Genomic DNA, 19,093 nt, shown 5'->3' with positions numbered 1-19,093 from the left:
CATTCCCCTGAGAATCCGCAGAGAAGATGTGGAACGAACCACTTCCTGCTTCCCACCTAGAAGGGGCGTTCTTCAGTTCTACTCCGATTGATTCGCTCACACTGATGAGGCAAGTGCTGACTTTTGAGCTAAAAACAGGGCTAGCGACTGTGACCGCCCAGTGGGGTGGAGGGGGAGGTGTTCCATGTGGGGCTGAGCAGGAGGAAAACTGGACCCATGGCTTCTGCAAGCGAATGCAGCTGAGTGTGAAATTTTTAAAAATGTTTTTATTTATTTTTGAGAGAGAGACAGCGTGAGCAGGGGAGGGTCAGAGAGAGAAGGAGTTGCAGGATCTGAAGACAGGCTCCAGGCTCTGAGCTGTCAGCACAGAGCCTGACACAGGGCTTGAACCCACGAACCATGAGATCATGACCTGAGCCGAAGTCGGACGCTTAACTGACTGAGCCACCCAGGCACCCCAAATTTTGTTTTTGATAGGGCATGAATAGCCCTCCGCTGTTATGTGACTCTAAGCTACCTTTGATAGTTCACCTGAGACACTCAACATGAGTTGTAGGACCACAGCCGCTCACAGGGTTAAGGACCCCGGCCAGATACTGAGCTAATCCACTGCCAGAATAATCTAGGTGTGTAATAAAATGCCTATACCCCCAATCTGACAATATATATCAAGAGCTTCCTTGCAAGGTTGTTTCTCGGCTGGACTGGGCTCCTGTGGCTCAGATACTAGTCTGTTGTGTGAGTTAAGTGTTACCCTACCTCCAAAGATAACCATTTGCATTGGTGGCTGGAATACCAAGATGTGGATTTGGGCAGGGTTCGGAGATGTACCAAGGGTTTACTTAAGGGTTGGAAGAGACTTTGGAAGGGAGGGAAAGACTTCATTGAATGCCAAAGATATAAATCATGCCTAGTTGGGGGTGGGGTGGGAGGGGGAGGGGGTGTAGATTATATTGCAGGAAATGGCCATGGGGCCCTGGAGGTGGAACTCACCCAGAGGAGGGGTTTCGAACAGGACAAAGTTCACACCCAGAAGGAAGTGTTAGCTCCCAGGACTCAGTGGACCTTGCTCCAACCTGTGCTGTTATAGACTCTGGTAAAACAACGAGGCGTATATGAACTAGAGAGCTGGAACATTCAAGGCTTAGGCGACTCTTGTGTTGAGGCCCCACTCAAGGAGTAAAACGGTGTCTGAGTTAGGCGCCGCCCCCCCCAGAGGCGCCCAGCCTTACTGCATCCCAGGCTTCGGTGTATTGTTCAACTTCCCTGACAAAGTGGCCCCTGGGAACTCTGAGCTGTTCCCATAGTCTTAAAGCCCTTGCCACTTGCTGCCATTCTTGGCGGGGTAGAGGGTGGGAGAGAGACATCTGGAGATAGGTATGGGCAGGAGTTGTGCCCTGAGCTCGCTTCTCCTACAGCTTTTGGGACTCGGGTCGTACTCTACCAACTCATGGAAGCCCTGGGTTTTCCAGCGACTGTCTACAGGAAGCAGGTGACGTACCTCGGGAGAACAGGGGAGGTATGAGCCACGGGACAAACTTTGACCAACAAGAGACAGAAGATAGGAAAGAGTCTGCAGGACAAATTTATTTCCTTCTCACTCCCACCTCCTGGCTGTTCTAAGACACAGCAACTCAAAATAGTGTGTCCAGAAATATCCCACAGACCCGAGAAATAAACTAGGCTTCAGATCTATAACCAGCTGGATAACACGCCACCTTGTATTTGCTTCCCTCCTTCCCTCCTTCCTTCCTCCCTTCTTTCCTTCCTTCCTTCCTTCCCTTTTGTACTCGGTCCTAATTCCCTGCAATGACAGTCCCCAAGGAAGCACTAGCATGTCATTCAGGTTGTTTTTTAGAGAACCCAGGCTAACACAGAATGCAAAACAATCACACAAACAAAATGTTGGATTGGTTGAAAGTTACAACGGAGGCAACAATATGGAAGAAATAAACATGGGGGCATTCAGCATGTTTAGGAGTCATAACATCAAGGACGGCGGATCTGGACTGTGGACCTATCATAAAGTTGGGATGAAAGTTTGAGGGTTGGGGGTAAAGCGTGGTCATGGAACTGTGTCTCTAGAAGGTACATATCCTGTTCTCAAGCAGGTGGTAACAGGTAGTCAAGTATAAGGACTTTTTTCATGGAAATATACATGTCTATACTCCAGACACTACAGAAATATTTTGGGTGAGAGACTCACATAAGGGGTGAAATTATTCTCTGCATCAAGCCTTTATAGCAACAAGTGCCCATAAGAAGCCATCACCCTGGCAGCGAACATGATGAGAATTACTAGAGTCTTTTGCTACAACCTTGGAAGTCAGTGCTTTCTGTTATACATATACACATTGCACATACACATTCACATTGTTTCATTCTTATCACAGCCCGGGGGAGCGGACATGATTCTCATCCCCATTTTACAGATCAGAAATAAGAAATTTAAGTGAGGAAAAGTGCTTTGTTCCAAGTTACATGGATTCAGGGCTCGAACCACCCTGAGGCTCTTTGGCTCAAAATCCCAGCTCTGATTTTGAAGGAGCCGGGAAGCTAAACTTATACTAGAGTCAAAAATGATTTTAGCTAGTTAGTGCCTCTACTTTAGGTAATGAATGGAGACAAGAGGGAAATTATTCAGAAGTCGAGGGAATTGAGACCCTTCTACAATCATGCCAGGTAATCTGTGTTTGTATCAGAGACCTATAATTTATGTAAATCCACATACATCTTTTTCAGATACTGCATAAATTGGGGGCCGTGTGGCGTGTTGTGGAATTCAACGTATTTGTATGTGTTCGACACACTATATAATTGACTCAATTATCCATGTGGGGATTATTCACTTTTAATTTGCAATCTGGCTTCTCCTTTCAGTTAGGATGTTTTTGGCCTGCTCTAGGAATGCCAACTAATTTAAATAATAATTTAAGTAAAACATAATTAGGTAAGAAAATTAAATTCAATCTTTTGCCAGCTCCTGAAGATTCTACAGCTGAAATGGGACTCTACTTCACTCGCTACTTTTTTTTTCATTCTCCAGTGCTATTTTACTACCACAGGATTTTATTGCTTTCCATAGATTATTGCAATAGTTCCCTGTTTGACTTTCCTGGTTTCCTCTTTCCAATCCAATCCTCATTCTGCTGAGAATAATCTTCAAAAGACCAAAAACCACGCACGCACACACACCCACCCACCCACCCAACAGCAGCTCTCATCACAAAAATTTCTTCACTGCAAAACATTAATGACTGCCCATTTCTCACCAGCTCAAGTGCACATGCCATAATCTATCATTCAAAACTCCATCAGGAAGTTTTCCTGATCGAATGCTTTACCGCACTTCCCACCACTAAACCCCTTTAATGCACTAAATGTTTTTCTCTAAGGCGACAAAAATATTTGTGACCCCATGTTGAATCCCTGCTCAACTGTGAGTTTCTAAGAAGCAGTCTCTGTGGGGATGCGTCTTCCCTATTAAGTACCTAGCTCAGTGCCGGACCTCAAAGGGGAGCAATAAAACTGGTCCAGTGAACTGCTGGCAAGCCTTGAGGGCAGGAATTTTGGTCTTTTGCATCCCAAGCGCCTAGCATACAGTGTCTGGCACACAACAGGCGCTCAATAAATACATGAAGGAACGAAGGTACATACTGCAAGCTCTGTGGAGGGCCCTGCAGAGTTCCAGGGAGGCAGAAACTGGGGGGCTGATCGCACAGTGCCTAGGCTGGAGCTGGTGGCACAGACTTCACTGCGGGATTCTGTGTGACACCACCCCCAACCCAGACTGCTTTGGGGGAGAGTGTTCTCCTGCCCGGCCGGCCCCTCGCAGCGCAGGTCAGGCGCTGGCTGGAGTGGGGTGTTCAAACTTTGTTTAAAAAAATGTGTATATATACATACACACACCTAAATTGATGCTTATTCACACTCCATAAAAATACGAAAACATCCATATCTGGACTGTGCATGTCCACTCATGCTCGTACGCTTTTGATAAGTATCATACAGTACCATACTGTATTTTCCTAATAACATTTCCATTTCTCTAGCTTACTTTGGCGCATTTTATTGTAATAATACAGTGCGTAAAAATATACAAAATACAAACCACGACTGTGTTATCAGTAAGGCATCTGGTCAGCAGGAGGCTATTAATACTGAAGGTTTGGGGACATCAAAAGTTACAGGTGGAATCTTGACTTAGGCGGAGAGGCACCCTTGACCTCCAGGTGTTCAAGGGTCAACTTTGCATATATAATAAGTAGATAGACAAACATAAGTATATATATACTTATCAATATAAGTAGATAGATAGCTAAATATAAATAAGTTAATATGTGAACAGGGTTAAGGCCGAACACTGCGAGAGTCAGGAGGGGGTATGACGCTCCCTTGGCTCTGAAGGACCGCAAGAGACGGTCCGGAGCGCGAAGCTGAGGGGCTTGGGCCTTGCGGCGTTCCGTAGGCCCGCTGGCTGGGCGGCAGCCAGCTGACCGGCGGCAGCTGGGCGTGGGAGCTTCAAAGATGGCGGCCGCCGCGGCGCTCATCCTGCCGGAGAGCCCCAGGTAGTCGCCAGGCGTGGCGTGGACCGGGACGACGCGAAGACGCCCCTGCTACCTGTCGCCTTTGCTCCGAAGCGGAGCGGGCGCGGGGCTGGCGACATCGCGGGGCGGCCCTGCAGCAGTGCGGGGGCCCGTGGGTGTGTCGCCTTCTCGGTGGTTCACTTACGTGGGGTTTCAGTGCGCCTGACAGCTGGGGTCAGGAGGACGGTGTGTGGTGTGTGTCACCGTTCCCAGGGCGTGGACCACAGGTACCCAAGCCTGCCTGGAGTAGTGCTGAAGCACGTGGAAGGCTATGCAGTTTCTGTTTCCAACTCTCCGTCAGGCCTGATTATGAGCAAGGCTCCCGTTAGTGCTGGAAGGTCCTTAATTCCTAACACGTGTCAGTATCCCTTTTCAATCAAGATAGACTAAGCCCCGTTTTGGGCTGGTAATGGGATCTAAGCAGAATTGGGCAACGTTGCTTTTTATTTCATTTTTAAATTTATTTTTAGTTCACTCCTACTTACAGTTGGTAAGTTAGGCTGTCCAGGTGGTGATATAAAGTTCTGTCTTAAAATACAGTTATTGAAGTAGAAAGGACTCCCGTTTCATGAAAAATAAGTAATCGTGCAGGTAGTGTACTGATGCAGAAAAACTGGAAAGCAACAGCTTGCTTGTGCCTGAATTGGGCAGGAAACTTGAAGAAGAGTTGTCATTTTAAAGTTTTTTCCCCTTCTTCCTGGATTCCCAGAGTTCTGACAGCGAGTTCCTCTGTCAGTGTCCTATTTAAGACCCGCCACATCAGTACGCCGTGCCCAGTATGGTGCAGTAGAATTGCTCTTATCAACATAGGTTGATTATTATAGGTAGGAGAAGTAGAGTTTCAAAACAACTGTGTACTGTTACCCCAAATGATTTTATATGTCATATATACATTCTATTATCTGCCATGCAGTATTCTTTTTTCTTTTTTTTTGTATTTTGGTGTAGCTTCCACTTTCCTCCTTCCTCTCTTTCATAGTTCCATTGTGGGTTAAATGGATATTAAATATTTACTACAGCGTTAATGCCATTCCCCACAGAGTGCAAGCTTCCCCTAGTAGTGTGCCTTGTCCCAAAAAGAGAGAAACTGCCAAATAGACTTTTTCAACACAAGTGCTTTTTGGGAGGCATTTTTTATGGCAGTGTCCTGCCTCTTTTGCTGGCCATCATCTGTTTTTGTTTATAGCCATCAGAGTTATTGACATGGAAACTTAGAGACACCTCTAATTGTGGACAAGCATGCTAATAGCAAGTACAGTTCCACCTGGAAAATTCACTTAAAATTTTTGTTTTACAAATTTATTTAGCATGAAAAAAGCAGTGTCGCTGATAAATGCAATAGATATAGGAAGATTTCCACGCTTGCTCACCCGAATTCTTCAAAAACTTCACCTGAAGGTTTGTATTTTTGCATTTCTATAGTTGATAATAACTTTCTTGTGATTGCATTGAAACTCTTTATTTGTACTTGAAAAACGTTTTGCAAAGTATAGCGTTCCTCAGTGTGTCCTACGGAACACAGGCTCTGTACAAAATTTTGTAATGTCCCATGGTCAAAAGTTTGGGAAACGCTGTCTTCATTAAAGGTAATCTTTTTTATTATGGAAGTTTGATATATTTTTTCAGAGTATATTTTATGATAGTGTTTACAATAAATATTTAAGGGTGAATATGGTGTGCAAAATTTTTGAACTTGTTTGACCTTGCAACTGATGTATCATGGTATGTATTTTGGGACTCTGTTTCCATGTAACATGCTTTGGGAAAATTCTGATTTTGTTCTTCCTCTTAAAAATAATGCTGTGGTTTTCCTATCACCCATTTTATCTTTCCTCTAATCTGCCTCTTCCACTTTTATTTCAAGGCTGTGATTATTTTGGACAGACTGATGTTTACTGATTCACTGCTTGGTCACTAATATAAGTTAACTTCTTTATCAGGTTATTAAGAATTTAATTCCATCCGACACATGTTTATGGAGCGCCTAGTAACTGCTCTGCCTGGTGGCACCCGGCATCACCATTACATGGGAATTAAATGGACTCTTTTTTTAAAATTAGTTTTTATTTTAAATTCCACTTAAGTGTGATATTAGTTTTAGGTGTAGAACATAGTGATTCATCACTGCCATATTTCACCTGAAGAACCTGGACTCTCTTCTCTTGTTTTCCTCGGACGCCAGCCCGCTTCCAGGTCCCTTCTCTGAAGTGTCTCTCAAACCCAAGTTCTCTCCATAGCTCAGCTCCTTCTTCTCCTTGCTTCAGATTACAATAACGGCCTTGAAACTGATAATCTCTGCTCTGTCCTGTCGTTTCTTCTTAATGCTAGTCCGTTCATCTCTACAAATATTTTTTCCTAAAAAACAAAAAAGATTCGAGCATATCTTTGCAGTGTTTAAAGCCGTCATTATATTCCCATTGCCTCATGGGAAAATCACATTATATTGAAGTCACATTATAACATGGCCACAGGCTTGTATTGTATTGAAATCACATTATAATATGGCCACAAGCTTTTTTTTCCTGTTTTGAAAGTGCTCTAGTCACACTGAACTGTGCTCTTCTACCGGAACAGACCATGAACTTTTCCAACTCTGTTTCCGTACATATACTCTTTCCCTAACCTGCAGTGTCTTTTTTCCCTTCTTTATTGAATAGACAGCATGTTTCAAGGATTTGTCCATCTTGCTCTCAGCAGTTTGTTTTCCGTGCTTCTAAAACAGTCGGTTCATTGTCATCTCATTTTAGTCCTGCAGTGTAAGTATTTATTTTATGATGACAAGGTCTTTCGCTGACCTTGAATACCTTGAGTATCACGTCTTACTCACCTTTATATTTCCCATGCCTAATACACTTATAGTAGCTCTTATTTGCAGTTAATTCTTATCCTTGCATGGGAAATACAAAACAAATGCAGGTCCTCTTAATTCCTGGCAATAAAGAATTTGTGATGTAGATGCAGAGACAGGAGGAGTCACCATAACAATATAATAGCAGCTACATTCTGTAGGATTTGTGGATCACAGTTACGTTGTTACTCTCTCTGGCAGTGTTCTAATAGCTTTGTGTTGTTAATTCATCTGATCTTTATAGCAACTTTTGGAAGAAGGTACTATTGTCATCCTTGTTTCATCCAAGACAAAACTGAAATAGAGACCAGTTAAATAATTTGTCCATGGTCACACATCTAACTAGTAAGCAGCCTGGTTCCAGAATCTATCCCTTTAATCCATCCTTGTTTATTATAGTAAACCCCAGGAAAGAGTACAAAACAGTGTATAAGTTAGTCCAAAAGCAAACGATGTAGGTAATCAGTCCAGAAGTTTTGCTGTGATTCCCTGAGCTGGTGGCTGTCGTCTCAAACTTACAGAACAATGGGAACAAAAAAAAAAAAACAAAAACCCTCTCTAATGCATCTTTTGTTCTTTATGGTGAGGGAGGAGAGGACATTTGCAGAAAAATGGTGATAGGTAGTTTGTCTTTGACCCTCTTAGTCATTTCTGGAGTTGCGAATAAGTTAGTGTCTATCTTAGAGTAAGTGGGTGGCTGGAGCATTTCACAGAGGTGCTTGGATGCTCTGCCAGCATTGGGAGGGGAGCTGACATGAGAAGTGGTTGTTGACAGCTTAAGCAGTTGGGAACAGAAACATATGCAGGTGATAACTTTGCCAGCTAAGATAGAAAGCAAAGGTGCAATTTATTTTTTTCTGGACAGTTGCAGGGAATGTTCTTCTAGAGGGACTCCTATTGTGATAAGAGTTCGTAGCGAGTAAAGTTTGCAATAATATTCAGGATCTGCCAAATTTCTTTTGTGTGCTCTTGGCCTGTTAAGTTGGCCATTGCCTTGAGACAAGCAGAGCCCTTAAAGCAGCGAAACCTGATGCGGTTGGATAGGTGAAGAGTTTAAGGGGTTGGGTTGCTCTTCTAAATGTTATCAGCTTGACACTTTAATTTGTTTATGGGCTTTGTCCAGACTGGTTCCTTGGAATCCCTACTTGGAATAAACATAGAAGCGTTAAGTATGGGTTATAGGTGTGCCTACGCATGGGTCTGGGAGTTCTCTTTGAACTGGTCATCCTCCCGGCTCATCCTAGGGGATAGAAATACATGGGAAGGTTGTTACAGCGTGTGGAGGGCCCTGCATGGTTTGCCCCATCCAGCATGCTAATAGCGTCTGCACTGGGAAACCCTGGCAGAAGTGAGATGAGGGACTTAGAAATAACAATTTATGGCCTCTGAGTTTACAAGAAAAAAAATAGCTGTCACAACTCATGTGAGTAAAAAACTCACATACTTTGCTCCACTGGGGAGACTTGTAGGTCATCACACAAAGCCTCTTGGTCCAACTGTGTTTTATGTCTAATTCTGAGAGGTCAGCAATCAGGATCCCTGGCTGTGGAAAACTGGAAACAGCAAATTGGGGAGTGAAGGTGCTGCTGTGATGGGCATGGAGGCTGTTTCAAGAACTGACTTATAAAAATTAGACACAAGAAATGTAAATGCCCAGAAATCTGAGGGCATTTTTTTTTTCCCCCTGAAGTGAAAAATCATTAGTGTATCTTAGGGGTTGTTTGCAGAATTGTACACAGAATTCTGATGCTTATAACTGTGACCTGACTCATCTTAGGAAATTAGTTTAAACCGATATACTTTGTTTACAAAAGTCTAAAATGGGTGTTACACATTTTAGAAAGTTTGCTTTCATAAATTGGAAAAAATTCTTTTATTTGATAGATTCATTTGTGGAACCTCTGTATTTCCTCATTATGACAGCGAAGTCTCAGCATATTAACTAAAGGACAATCACGAGTGTGAATCCCAGCCTATAGAAATGCCCAAGAATTTTTCTTGGCTCTTATAATGTATGCAGGGTGCTACTGGCATTTAATGCCCGGGACTCTAAGTATCCTGTGTGCAGGAGAGTCTGTGCAAAGTATTGGCCTCACCGATATGGATAAAAAAGAAGAGGGTAATTTGTCTCTGAAACTACATTTATTTTGTAGTTAATATAAGGTGGAGGTCTTCTTACAAATGGGTTTATTGGGTAAGAATGATATATATACACTTGAAATGATAATATTTGCAAAATACTAGTGCTATGTGTTTTTCCATTGAGGTGTTTGTTGTAAGACAGTGAATGTGAGTCAGAGCTTGGGCTCTGGACAGCAGGTCTGTCTGTAGATCCATGCTCTGGGGTTGTTTTTGTTTTTGTTTTTTGAGAGAGAGAAAGAGAGAGAACATGAACAGAGGAGAAGGACAGAGAGGGAGAGAATCTTAGGCAGGCTCCATGCTCAGTGCAGAGCCCAACGAGGGCCTCCATCTCCCAACCATGAGATCATTGACCTGAGCCGAAATCAAGAGTCAGACGCTTAACTGCCTGAGCCACCCAGGTGCCCCCCACCCATGCTCTGAGTATTTAAAACCTAATTGCTTTCATAATTACTTAGATAATATACTATCTTTATAGAGTAGAAGACTTCTTTAATTTTTTAAGGAACGTGACCTGATTTCAACTATCTATAAAACTGAAGTTGGTTCACTCATCATGCATGTTAAGAAAATGAATTCTTCAAAAAAGATAAAAAAGGAAAAGGCAATTTGGACAAATGGACTTTTTTTAATTTGCTTTTTTTTTGTAGCCTTCTCGTTCAGAATTCTTAGAGCACTAAAATTAAGCATCTTAGTAACTAATTGTAAATTTCATGAGTAGTTTATGAGTAAGTTTTTGTTTTAAGAAATTTACATAGTTGACTATTATAATGTATGATATAATGCCCCCTTTGTTGACTCCTTCCTTCCATCTTAATTCTCTCTTGCATTGATATTTATTGCTGAATTACAAATTACCCCAAAGCTTAGCACCTTAAAACAATAAGAAGCATTGATTATACTCACCGTTCCTGGAGGTCAAGAACGTAGGAGAGGCCTGACTGTCGGTTCTGGCTTGGACTTCTCATGAAGTTGCAGCCAGGTGTTGTTGGGGCTGCCGTTAATCTGAAGGCTCGGCTGAGGTTGGAGGATTTCCTTCCAGCATGACTACCGGGGGGAGGCTCAGTTCCTTGCTGCACAGGCCTTTTCCTCCCGACATGGAGGGGGCTTCTTCCAGAACCAGTGATCCAAGGGAGGGAGGTGCTGTCCTTTTTATGACCTCACGTTCGATGTCACATTGCTTCACTTGTACTGTATTCTCCTTGTTAGTGGTAAGTCCCTCCGTCTGGATCACATTCAGGGGTAAGAAATGAGGCTCCATCCTTTGAAGGGAGGAGTGCGACAGAGTTTTAGTCTGGCACCTTAGCCCGCTCCGCCATCCTGACACCACGACAGAGTTTTAGTCTGGCGCCTTAGCCCGCTCGGCCATCCTGACACCACGACAGAGTTTTCAGATACAATAAAACCACCACACCTCCTCAGAGGTAGCCTTTGTTACCAATTTGGTTTTTATTCTAGATTCTTTTCTGTGTGTTAATAAATGCAGATATGAATAAACATGTGCGTACACATACACAGAGAAATGTGCAGTTCGTCTATGTGTTTTTCTGCAAATGGTATCATACTGTACTTATTTTCCTGTTTATCTTTTTCACTTGCCACTTTTTTTAAGAGACCTTTTCACGTCACTTCATGTAGCACTGCCTTATATTCTTCATGTGTTTTTACTTTCTGCTTGTGTACATGTATTTATGGCATATGTTCTTTATGTAGAAAATTTAACATTCACTTTCCATTTTATTTACTTATTAAAAAAATTTTATGTTTAATTATTATTGAAGGAGAGAGACAGATTTGAGTGGGAGAGGGACAGAAGAGAGGGAGACACGGAATCCGAAGAGGCTCCAGGCTCTGAACTGTCAGCACAGAACCTGACATGGGGCTCGAACTCACAAGCTGTGAGGTCACAGCCAGAGCTGAAGTCAGACGCTCAACTGTCCAAGCCACCCAGGCACCCCTTATATATTTTAAGTTTATTTATTTATTTTGAGAGAGGGAGAGAGAATGAGCAGGGTAGGGGGGTGGAGTGGGGAGCAGAGGGAGAGAGGCAGAGAGAGAATCCCAAGCAGACTCTGTGCTGTCAGTACAGAGCCTGACATAGGGGCTCGATCTCACGAACTGTGAGATCACGGCCTGAACCGAAATCCAGAGTCAGACACACAACCGACTGAACCACCCTGGTACCCCCCAAACCACTTTATTAAATAATGCCCTTAGAAATCCTGAGAATGTCTCTCTTTTTCTTTTCTTTTTTTTTTTGCTATATTTTTTTGGTTTTAGAAATCTCCCTTCCTTGTACATACTGGGGACATTGAAAGTTATTTTTGTACCTCCTCAATCACTATTATTATTTTGTGAAAACAGCCTATTTGGCATATGTTCAAAGGCATCAGATGGACTAACTTGGAAGTGAAATTATAATATCCATTGAACTTAATACAACATGTGGTTCAGAGATTATATACATGTAATACTGTTATATTCCTCTCATTGATGAACTCTGGTACTGTATAGGTCATTATTTCAGGAAGATGTATGGTAGTCACAGAAATTCTGAAACTGTTAAGTCAGAACATTGCTCTTGAGGTAAGTGATTGGCATTTTGGCCAAATTGGACTCACGATGTTATCAGTCATAAAACAGGTAGTAGAGACTGGGAGTTCTGGTGAGTAGCCTCCCAAAATCCGCTAGCTTAAAGCTGTAATGTGGCTTTGAACAGTCAGCGTGTACATTGTCCTCATGGAACTGAATTTTTCCATATTGCTGTTTGGGAGAGGCAGCCAGAGGGAGAGTTTTTAGTATGTGTGGATAACATAGGTATTTTTAATTTATTTTAATTAATTTATTTTTTAAGGAGTTCTTTTTAAAGTTGTTCTAGGGGCACCTGGGTGACTCAGTTGGTTGAGCGTCTGACTTTGGCTCAGGTCATTATCTCATGATCCGTGAGTTCAAGCCCTGTGTCAGGCTCTGTGCTGACAGCTCAGAGCTTGGAGCCTGCTTCTGATTCTGTGTCTCCCTCTCTCTCTCTCTGTCCTTTCTCCACTCATGCTCTGTCTCTTTCTGTCTCAAAAATAAATAAATACTAAAAAATTTTTTTTAAAAGACAACATTGTTCTAGTGGTATACAGTTTTCCTACTGAATCTACCAATGTCTTTAGATGAAAGAGAATATTTTGGATATGAAAGAAAGACTTCTCAGAGGTTCTGTTCAGACAGCTGTCTTCTTTCATGTGTTGATCATAAAATTAATGTGTATAATGTGTTGGTTTTGGAAAATATGTATGAACATGATAAAAGAGACCTAATTTCTTGCTTTATGTATGCTCTTGTAATAACCCACATTTTTGCAGAACTCATCAAAATGAAGATTACATGAGTAAGTATTTGTTTTTCTTCCTCTCAAGTATTGTGTACTTGAGGACCTGAACTGACTTTCTCTGTAGCATGTAATAGATACTCAGTAAGTGTATTTGAATGTGGAGGATGGAGATTACTGTTTAGTATTAACATTTTGGGGGTTTGCCATCTAGGATTATTTTCTCTAACTGTCCATTTCTTTTGACATTTACTAATAGTTTCTACTGCTTATAAATCATAGAACTTAAAGCAATGTTTTTCTTAATAAGTTATTTTAAATGAGCTTCGTTTGGCATGCTCCACATAGAGAATCGTGCTGTGATTTTGAGTTGTTGCAGTTTACAACCATTAGATTGTTTTACCCTGGATTCACTTTTTCTTAACATTTCTCATCCTTGTGTGACTAAGTGAGTCTTGAGATACTTGCCAGTCGGCTAAGTTTTGAATACCTGAATGTGTGCTAACAGCTTGCTTTTTGTGTTTTAGGCTGAGAACAGCTTCAGTGAGGAAGAAGAAGAAAAGCTTCAGGCCGCGTTTTCTCTAGAAAAACAAGATCTTCACCTAGTTCTGGAGACCATATCCTTCATTTTAGAACAGGTATTTTTATTGTCCCAAACCTCCTAACCATGCTTTCTTTACTGCAGATTTGCTATGAGAGCTGTCACTTTTTATAAATTTATTTACTTTTCCATTAAAATTATTTTTAACTTTATTTATGTTAGAGAGAGAAGAAGCGCACACATGAGTGCGAGCTAGGGGGAGGGATGGAGCGAGAGGAGAGAGAGGAGGCCGTGCAGGCTGTCCGCGCAGAGCGCCATGTGGGGCTCAAACCCACGAACCGTGGGATCGTGACCTGGGCCTAAATCAAAAGTCGGACGCTTAACCGACTGAGGCACCCAGGGGCTCCCTGTTACTTTTTATCTTTTCATAAAAAGGATACAGATGGAAGCTGTGAATATATTGTACTTGAGAATTTTAAAGTAGTAAAAATATTTGAATGTATGGTTTTTCCCCACCGTATTGCATTCTCTGAAGGAATCTAAATGCTGAGTACCGTGAGTAAAGAATTTAACAATGCGAATCAAGACTTCATTGACTTGAGACAGGTATAAAACGTTTTAATTCATTGTTACTAGGCATAATAACTTGGAGAAATGAGCCCATTTTATCTAAGAAATTTAATAAATGATTTTGGGCGGATTAATTTGACGAGGCCGATAAAACATGTAGAAAAGAAGTAATTGTCAGAGGACTTTGCGTCATACAGTTTCTTCCTGCTGAACTGCCGCTGCATCCCGGGTTTTCAGTCATTAAGTTTGGTTCAAGCTCCATCTCCTTTCACCGCGGCCTTGCCCCCTGCCCTGGGCAGACTTGTCTAATTTGGATTCCTTTTATCCTTGGCTCATCGGAGAGGAGCGCATCGTTAGTCGTTCATTCACGTGTGTCCGCCTTCCCTAGGTTTGGAATTTGTGAGGGACCTGTCATATTTTTAGTTCCTCTTCTATAAACCTAGCACTTTGCTGGGCTTAAAATAGATTTTCCATAAATGCCTGTTGGTTGACTTCATAGAATACTTGTGAAATAAAAGTTTAAATAGTACGGTAGCTGGATCTCCAACCTGGAAGAGACAAAAGATTTGACTGATTAATCTATTTTTTTTAATGTGAGCTGTAATATTTTGTTATTACTACATACTCTGTTTCATCTGGAAAATAAAACTCCTAAGGTACACATAAGCTATCTTATTCTCCAATAAACATCCTGACGACATAAAAAATAAAATAAAATAAAATAAAATAAAATAAAATAAATAAACAGTACGGTGGCTTCATGGACATTCTAGCGAACAGATACGGCCAGGAAGGCAGGCGCCCAGACCTCTCCTGCAGGTTACGGGTCATAAAGGTGACCGTGGCTCTGAGCCCTGGGGGTCTTCAGTACAAGGGTCCTCACATGGGACCCAGCATCGTGGGCTTCATGAGAACGTTGTTCCAGAATGATGTGAAGAAATAGAATAGATGTTGTTAAAAATGTTTTATTTTTACATGTTTACAATATTTTATTATCTATGCTTACAATATTTGTTATATATGTTTGTAATGTTTTATTATATATGACGTAGGAAGTTGGTAGACGAAGGTGGTTTTGAGAAAGTGCTTCTTGGAGAAAGTTTGTTAGCTGGGAAATGAAACCATTTGTACGTTTCTTGAAATAGTTAAGCGAAATAAGGAAATGCTAGCTTATTTTTTTTGTTTACATTATTTATTTATTTAGTAATCTCTACACCCAACGTGGGGCTCACACTCCCGACCCCGAGATCAAAAGGTGCGTGCTCCTCCAGCTGAGCCAGCCAGGCACCCCAGAAGTGATATTTTAAATAGGGTACCATTTACGTAACTGACGTAAAGAAATTTTTCTATTAAGTGGATTTAGGGTTACTTAGGACACAGGCGAAAAGGGAAAGTGTAGCCTGAATAATTTAAATTAGGCAACTTAACCCTGCATCTCCTTGTTGTGTATATTATTATTGGTAAATAGATATAAAACACAGGGTGCCTGGGTGGCTCTGTCGGTTAAGTATCTGACTTTGGCTCATGTCATGATCTTGTGTTTCGTGGGTTTGAGCCCCGCGTTGGGCTCTGTGCCGACAGCCAGGAGCCTGCTGTGGATTCTGTGACCCCCTGTCTCTGCCCCTCCCCTGGTCATGCTCATTCTTTCAGTCTTTTTCAAAGAATAAATAAACATTAAAAAAAAATAAAACATTTCTGATAGAAATAGGAGATTTTTTTGTTGATTTAAATCATTTAAAGGTCGTTCTGTGTTTGCTGTAATTCAGGGTGTCCGTGTGAACACGAGGCACGTAGGTAATGCTTGTTCTCCCACAACCAGGCGGTGTATCACCACGTGCAGCCTGCGGCTCTGCAGCAGCAGCTCGAGAACATTCATCTCAGACAAGACAAAGCAGAAGCGTTCGGCAGTGCGTGGTCTTCTATGGGTCAAGAAACGGTTGAGAAATTCAGACAGAGGATTCTTGCTCCCCACAAGGTATACGATTAGACTACCCCAGCGGTACTTCCCAGTAAGAGTGGCAAAAATTGTTGTACTGGAAGGGCTTTCAAGGTGGTCATGTTTTGTAGAAAGGTTGTTGGGCAAAAGAAAGAATAAATTCACTGCGTCTTTAAGATTATTTCTGTACATATTGGCCACCACGGTGTGATTTAATTTTACTTGCTGGTTTAAAATGTGTCTCTAACTTCAGAATAGGAATGAGACAGTCTTTTTTCCTTTTTTTTTTTTTAAACCTGGGCAGAATTGGTTATTCCTGTTAATGGTGTACCTATATGTAAGTCTTACTATATTTTTACTAAATCACGTAATTGTGCGTGTGCGTGTGTGTGTGTGTGTGTATTTGTGCCTAGCGAATGAACTCAATGTTTGTGCAAATAGTGAAAAGGGGGACACTGTGGGACAAATAGAAAATAACAGCAGTGTTTTGAAGTTGTTGAATGACCTTTAGTCACTGTTAGTAGAGGTGAAGATGATCACACAGATTGTGACCTTTTTTAATTTTTTTTTTTTTTTGGAACCCTCTGGATATATTTTTTATTTGCTTTGTGTTTTATGTTGTTAAGGGGAAAAATGCTGCCCAATTTGTGTTTCTTTTTTTTCTTTTTTTAAAATTTATAGTTTATTGTCAAATTGGTTTCCATATAACACCCAATGCTCTTCCCCACAAGTGTGCTCCTCCATGACCATCACCCCCTTCCCCTTCCCTCTCCCGCTTCAGTCCTCAGTTTGTTTTCAGTATTCAAGAGTCTCTCATGATTTGCCTCCCTCCCTCTCCCTAACTCTTTTCCCCCCTTCCCTTCCCCATGGTCCCCTGTTAGGTTTCTCCTGTTAGACCTATGAGTGCAAACATACGGTATCTGTCCTTCTCTGCCTGACTTATTTCGCTTAGCATGACACCCTCAAGGTCCATCCACTTTCCTACAAATGGCCATATTTCATTCTTCCTCATTGCCATGTAGTACTCCATTGTGTATCTAGACCACATCTTCTTGATCCACTCATCAGGGGATGGACATTTAGGCTGTTCCCATGATTTGGCTACTGTTGACAGTGCTGCTATGTACATTGTGACATTTTTTCTAATAGTAGGTTGTGTTACATCACCGATTTTCAGATTTACAGCCCGCTGTATTCCTGGGGTCAGTCTCATAGATTGTTGCTTATCCTGCTTTTTATGTATTGCGGATTGATTTGCTAATGTTTTGTTAAAAATGTTTCCATCTTTGTTCACGAGGGTTATTGGTCTATAGCTTTCTTGTGATTTCTTTGGTGATGCCAGGGTGAAACTGGCATTGGAAAATGAGCTGGGATGTGTTCCCCCCTCCTCTTCCATTTTCTATAAGAATTTGTGAAGGATTCATATGATTTTACATTTTGCCAGCACTATCTGAGAGTTCCAGTGCATCACCACTCAGTATTGTCAGTTTTAAAAAACAGTTCTTAGAAAATATTTTTACCTATTTTTGAGAGAGAGAGAACAAGAGAGAGCACTAGCAGGGGAGGAACAGAGAGAGAGGGAGACACAGAATCTGAAGCAGCTCCAGGCTCTGAGCTGTCAGCACAGAGCCTGACATGAGGCTTGAACTCAAGAACCATGAAATCATGACCTGAGTGGAGGTTGGTCGTTTAACTGATTGAGCCACCCAGATGCCCTACACTTTTTTTTTAAATGTTTATTTTTGGGGCGTCTGGGTGGCTCAGTCGGTTAAGCCTCCGACTTCGGCTCAGGTCAGATCTCACGTTCGTGGGTTCGAGCCCCACGTCAGGCTCTGTGCTGATGGCTAACTCAGAGCCTGGAGCCTGCTTCCAGTTCTGTGTCTCCTTCTCTCTCTGCCCCTCCCCCTCTCATGCTCTGTCTCTCCTGTATCAAAAATTAATAAAACATTAAAAAAATTTTTTTTAATGTTAATTTTGAGAGAGAGAGGGAGAGCACAAGTAGGGGAGGGTCAGAGAGAGAGGGGAACAGAGCGTTGGAAGCAGGCTTCATGCTGACAGCACAGAGCCCGTTGCTGGGCTTGAACTCATGAACCGTGAGACCATAACCTGAGCTGAAGTCAGATACTCAGCCGACTGAGCCACCCAGGCGCTTCATTGTCACTTATTTTTTTATCAAAGCTATTCTCTTAGGTTCATAGTGATGCTTTGTGTTTTTAATTTGCGTTTTCCTAATAACGGATTATATGATCTCTTCTTTATGTGGTTACTTGACCTCATATATCGTCATTGGTAGAATATGTGTTCACATCTTTTGCCTAGTTGTATTTCCACATTGTGAAAGATGAGGAAGTTCCATTATAGTAATTTAAAGGACAGTCTCAGGAATAAACCCCAGCAGATGGAAATGCATGGGAAGTTTTTTGTTCTGGGTTGTTAAGATGTGTGGACAGTGTTCGTTTTCTTTCTGTTGTTCTTTATATATTATTCTAGGCGTGTTCCTTTCTCACATATGATTTGTGGGAAATCTTTTTATTCTAATGAAGTTTGATGTATCAATTATTTTCTCTTATCAATCCTTTTGTATCTAAGAATTTGTGGGCTAATGCAATATCACAAGGATTTTATTTTCTTCTGTTTTATATGTTTATGTTTTCAGTTTAGCTCTAAGATCCATTTTGAGCTTATTTGGTATAAGGTGCAGATTAAATTTACCTTTTTCTGCGTATAGATGTTCATTTTAGACGTTCATTTATACATGTCTGGCATAATTTATTGATAACATCTTTTTGTCGCTGCATTGTCTCTCCCCTTTGTCAAAAATCTGACATATTTGTGTGGGTATTTCTCTGGACTATCTGTTTGTACCATGAATCTCTTTCTTTATGCCAATATCATACTGCCTTAATTTCTGTAGCTGTGTAGTAAACTGTAAAAATCAAGTATTGTGAGTCTGCTAACTTTGTGGGGTTTTTTCCCCATAATTTTTTGGATATTCTGATTTCTTTGACTTTTCATATAAATTTGAAAACTGCCTTTGCTAGACCTATAAAAAAAATCCTGCTGGGATTTTTGGTTATGTTTAACTGACTGATCAGTCTGTAGAGAAATGACCTCTTAGCAGTACTGAGTACACCTCTCTATTTAGGTCCTCTGTGAT

At 41.5% G+C, this 19,093-nt stretch overlaps 1 protein-coding gene and 1 long non-coding RNA gene across 4 annotated transcripts in view; one reads left to right on the top strand and one right to left on the bottom strand.

The window, feature by feature from the left end:
* Positions 1 to 10,738, bottom strand: part of LOC115293871 — an 18,842-nt gene extending 8,104 nt beyond the window's left edge. The window contains exon 1 of the long non-coding RNA XR_003909640.1: positions 10,480 to 10,738. This is a non-coding gene — a long non-coding RNA (uncharacterized LOC115293871). The remainder of the gene's footprint in view (positions 1 to 10,479) is intronic.
* The window catches only part of COMMD10 (COMM domain containing 10), a 197,503-nt gene continuing 182,893 nt past the window's right edge, over positions 4,484 to 19,093 (top strand). For 2 of the 3 annotated variants that reach the window (XM_029941565.1, XM_029941567.1), the window contains exons 1-4: positions 4,484 to 4,568; positions 5,894 to 5,984; positions 13,417 to 13,527; positions 15,820 to 15,975. In XM_029941565.1, coding sequence (XP_029797425.1) covers positions 4,528 to 4,568; positions 5,894 to 5,984; positions 13,417 to 13,527; positions 15,820 to 15,975 — 399 coding nt within the window. In that variant the 5' untranslated portion in view covers positions 4,484 to 4,527. Of the gene's footprint in view, positions 4,569 to 4,598; positions 4,814 to 5,893; positions 5,985 to 13,416; positions 13,528 to 15,819; positions 15,976 to 19,093 lie in introns of those variants that run through there. The other variant, XM_029941566.1, reaches the window with a different exon arrangement.

Source organism: Suricata suricatta, chromosome 6 (assembly GCF_006229205.1).
Source record: "Suricata suricatta isolate VVHF042 chromosome 6, meerkat_22Aug2017_6uvM2_HiC, whole genome shotgun sequence".
NCBI classification, from domain to species: domain Eukaryota; kingdom Metazoa; phylum Chordata; class Mammalia; order Carnivora; family Herpestidae; genus Suricata; species Suricata suricatta.
This window is presented reverse-complemented; position numbering and strand designations above follow the sequence as displayed.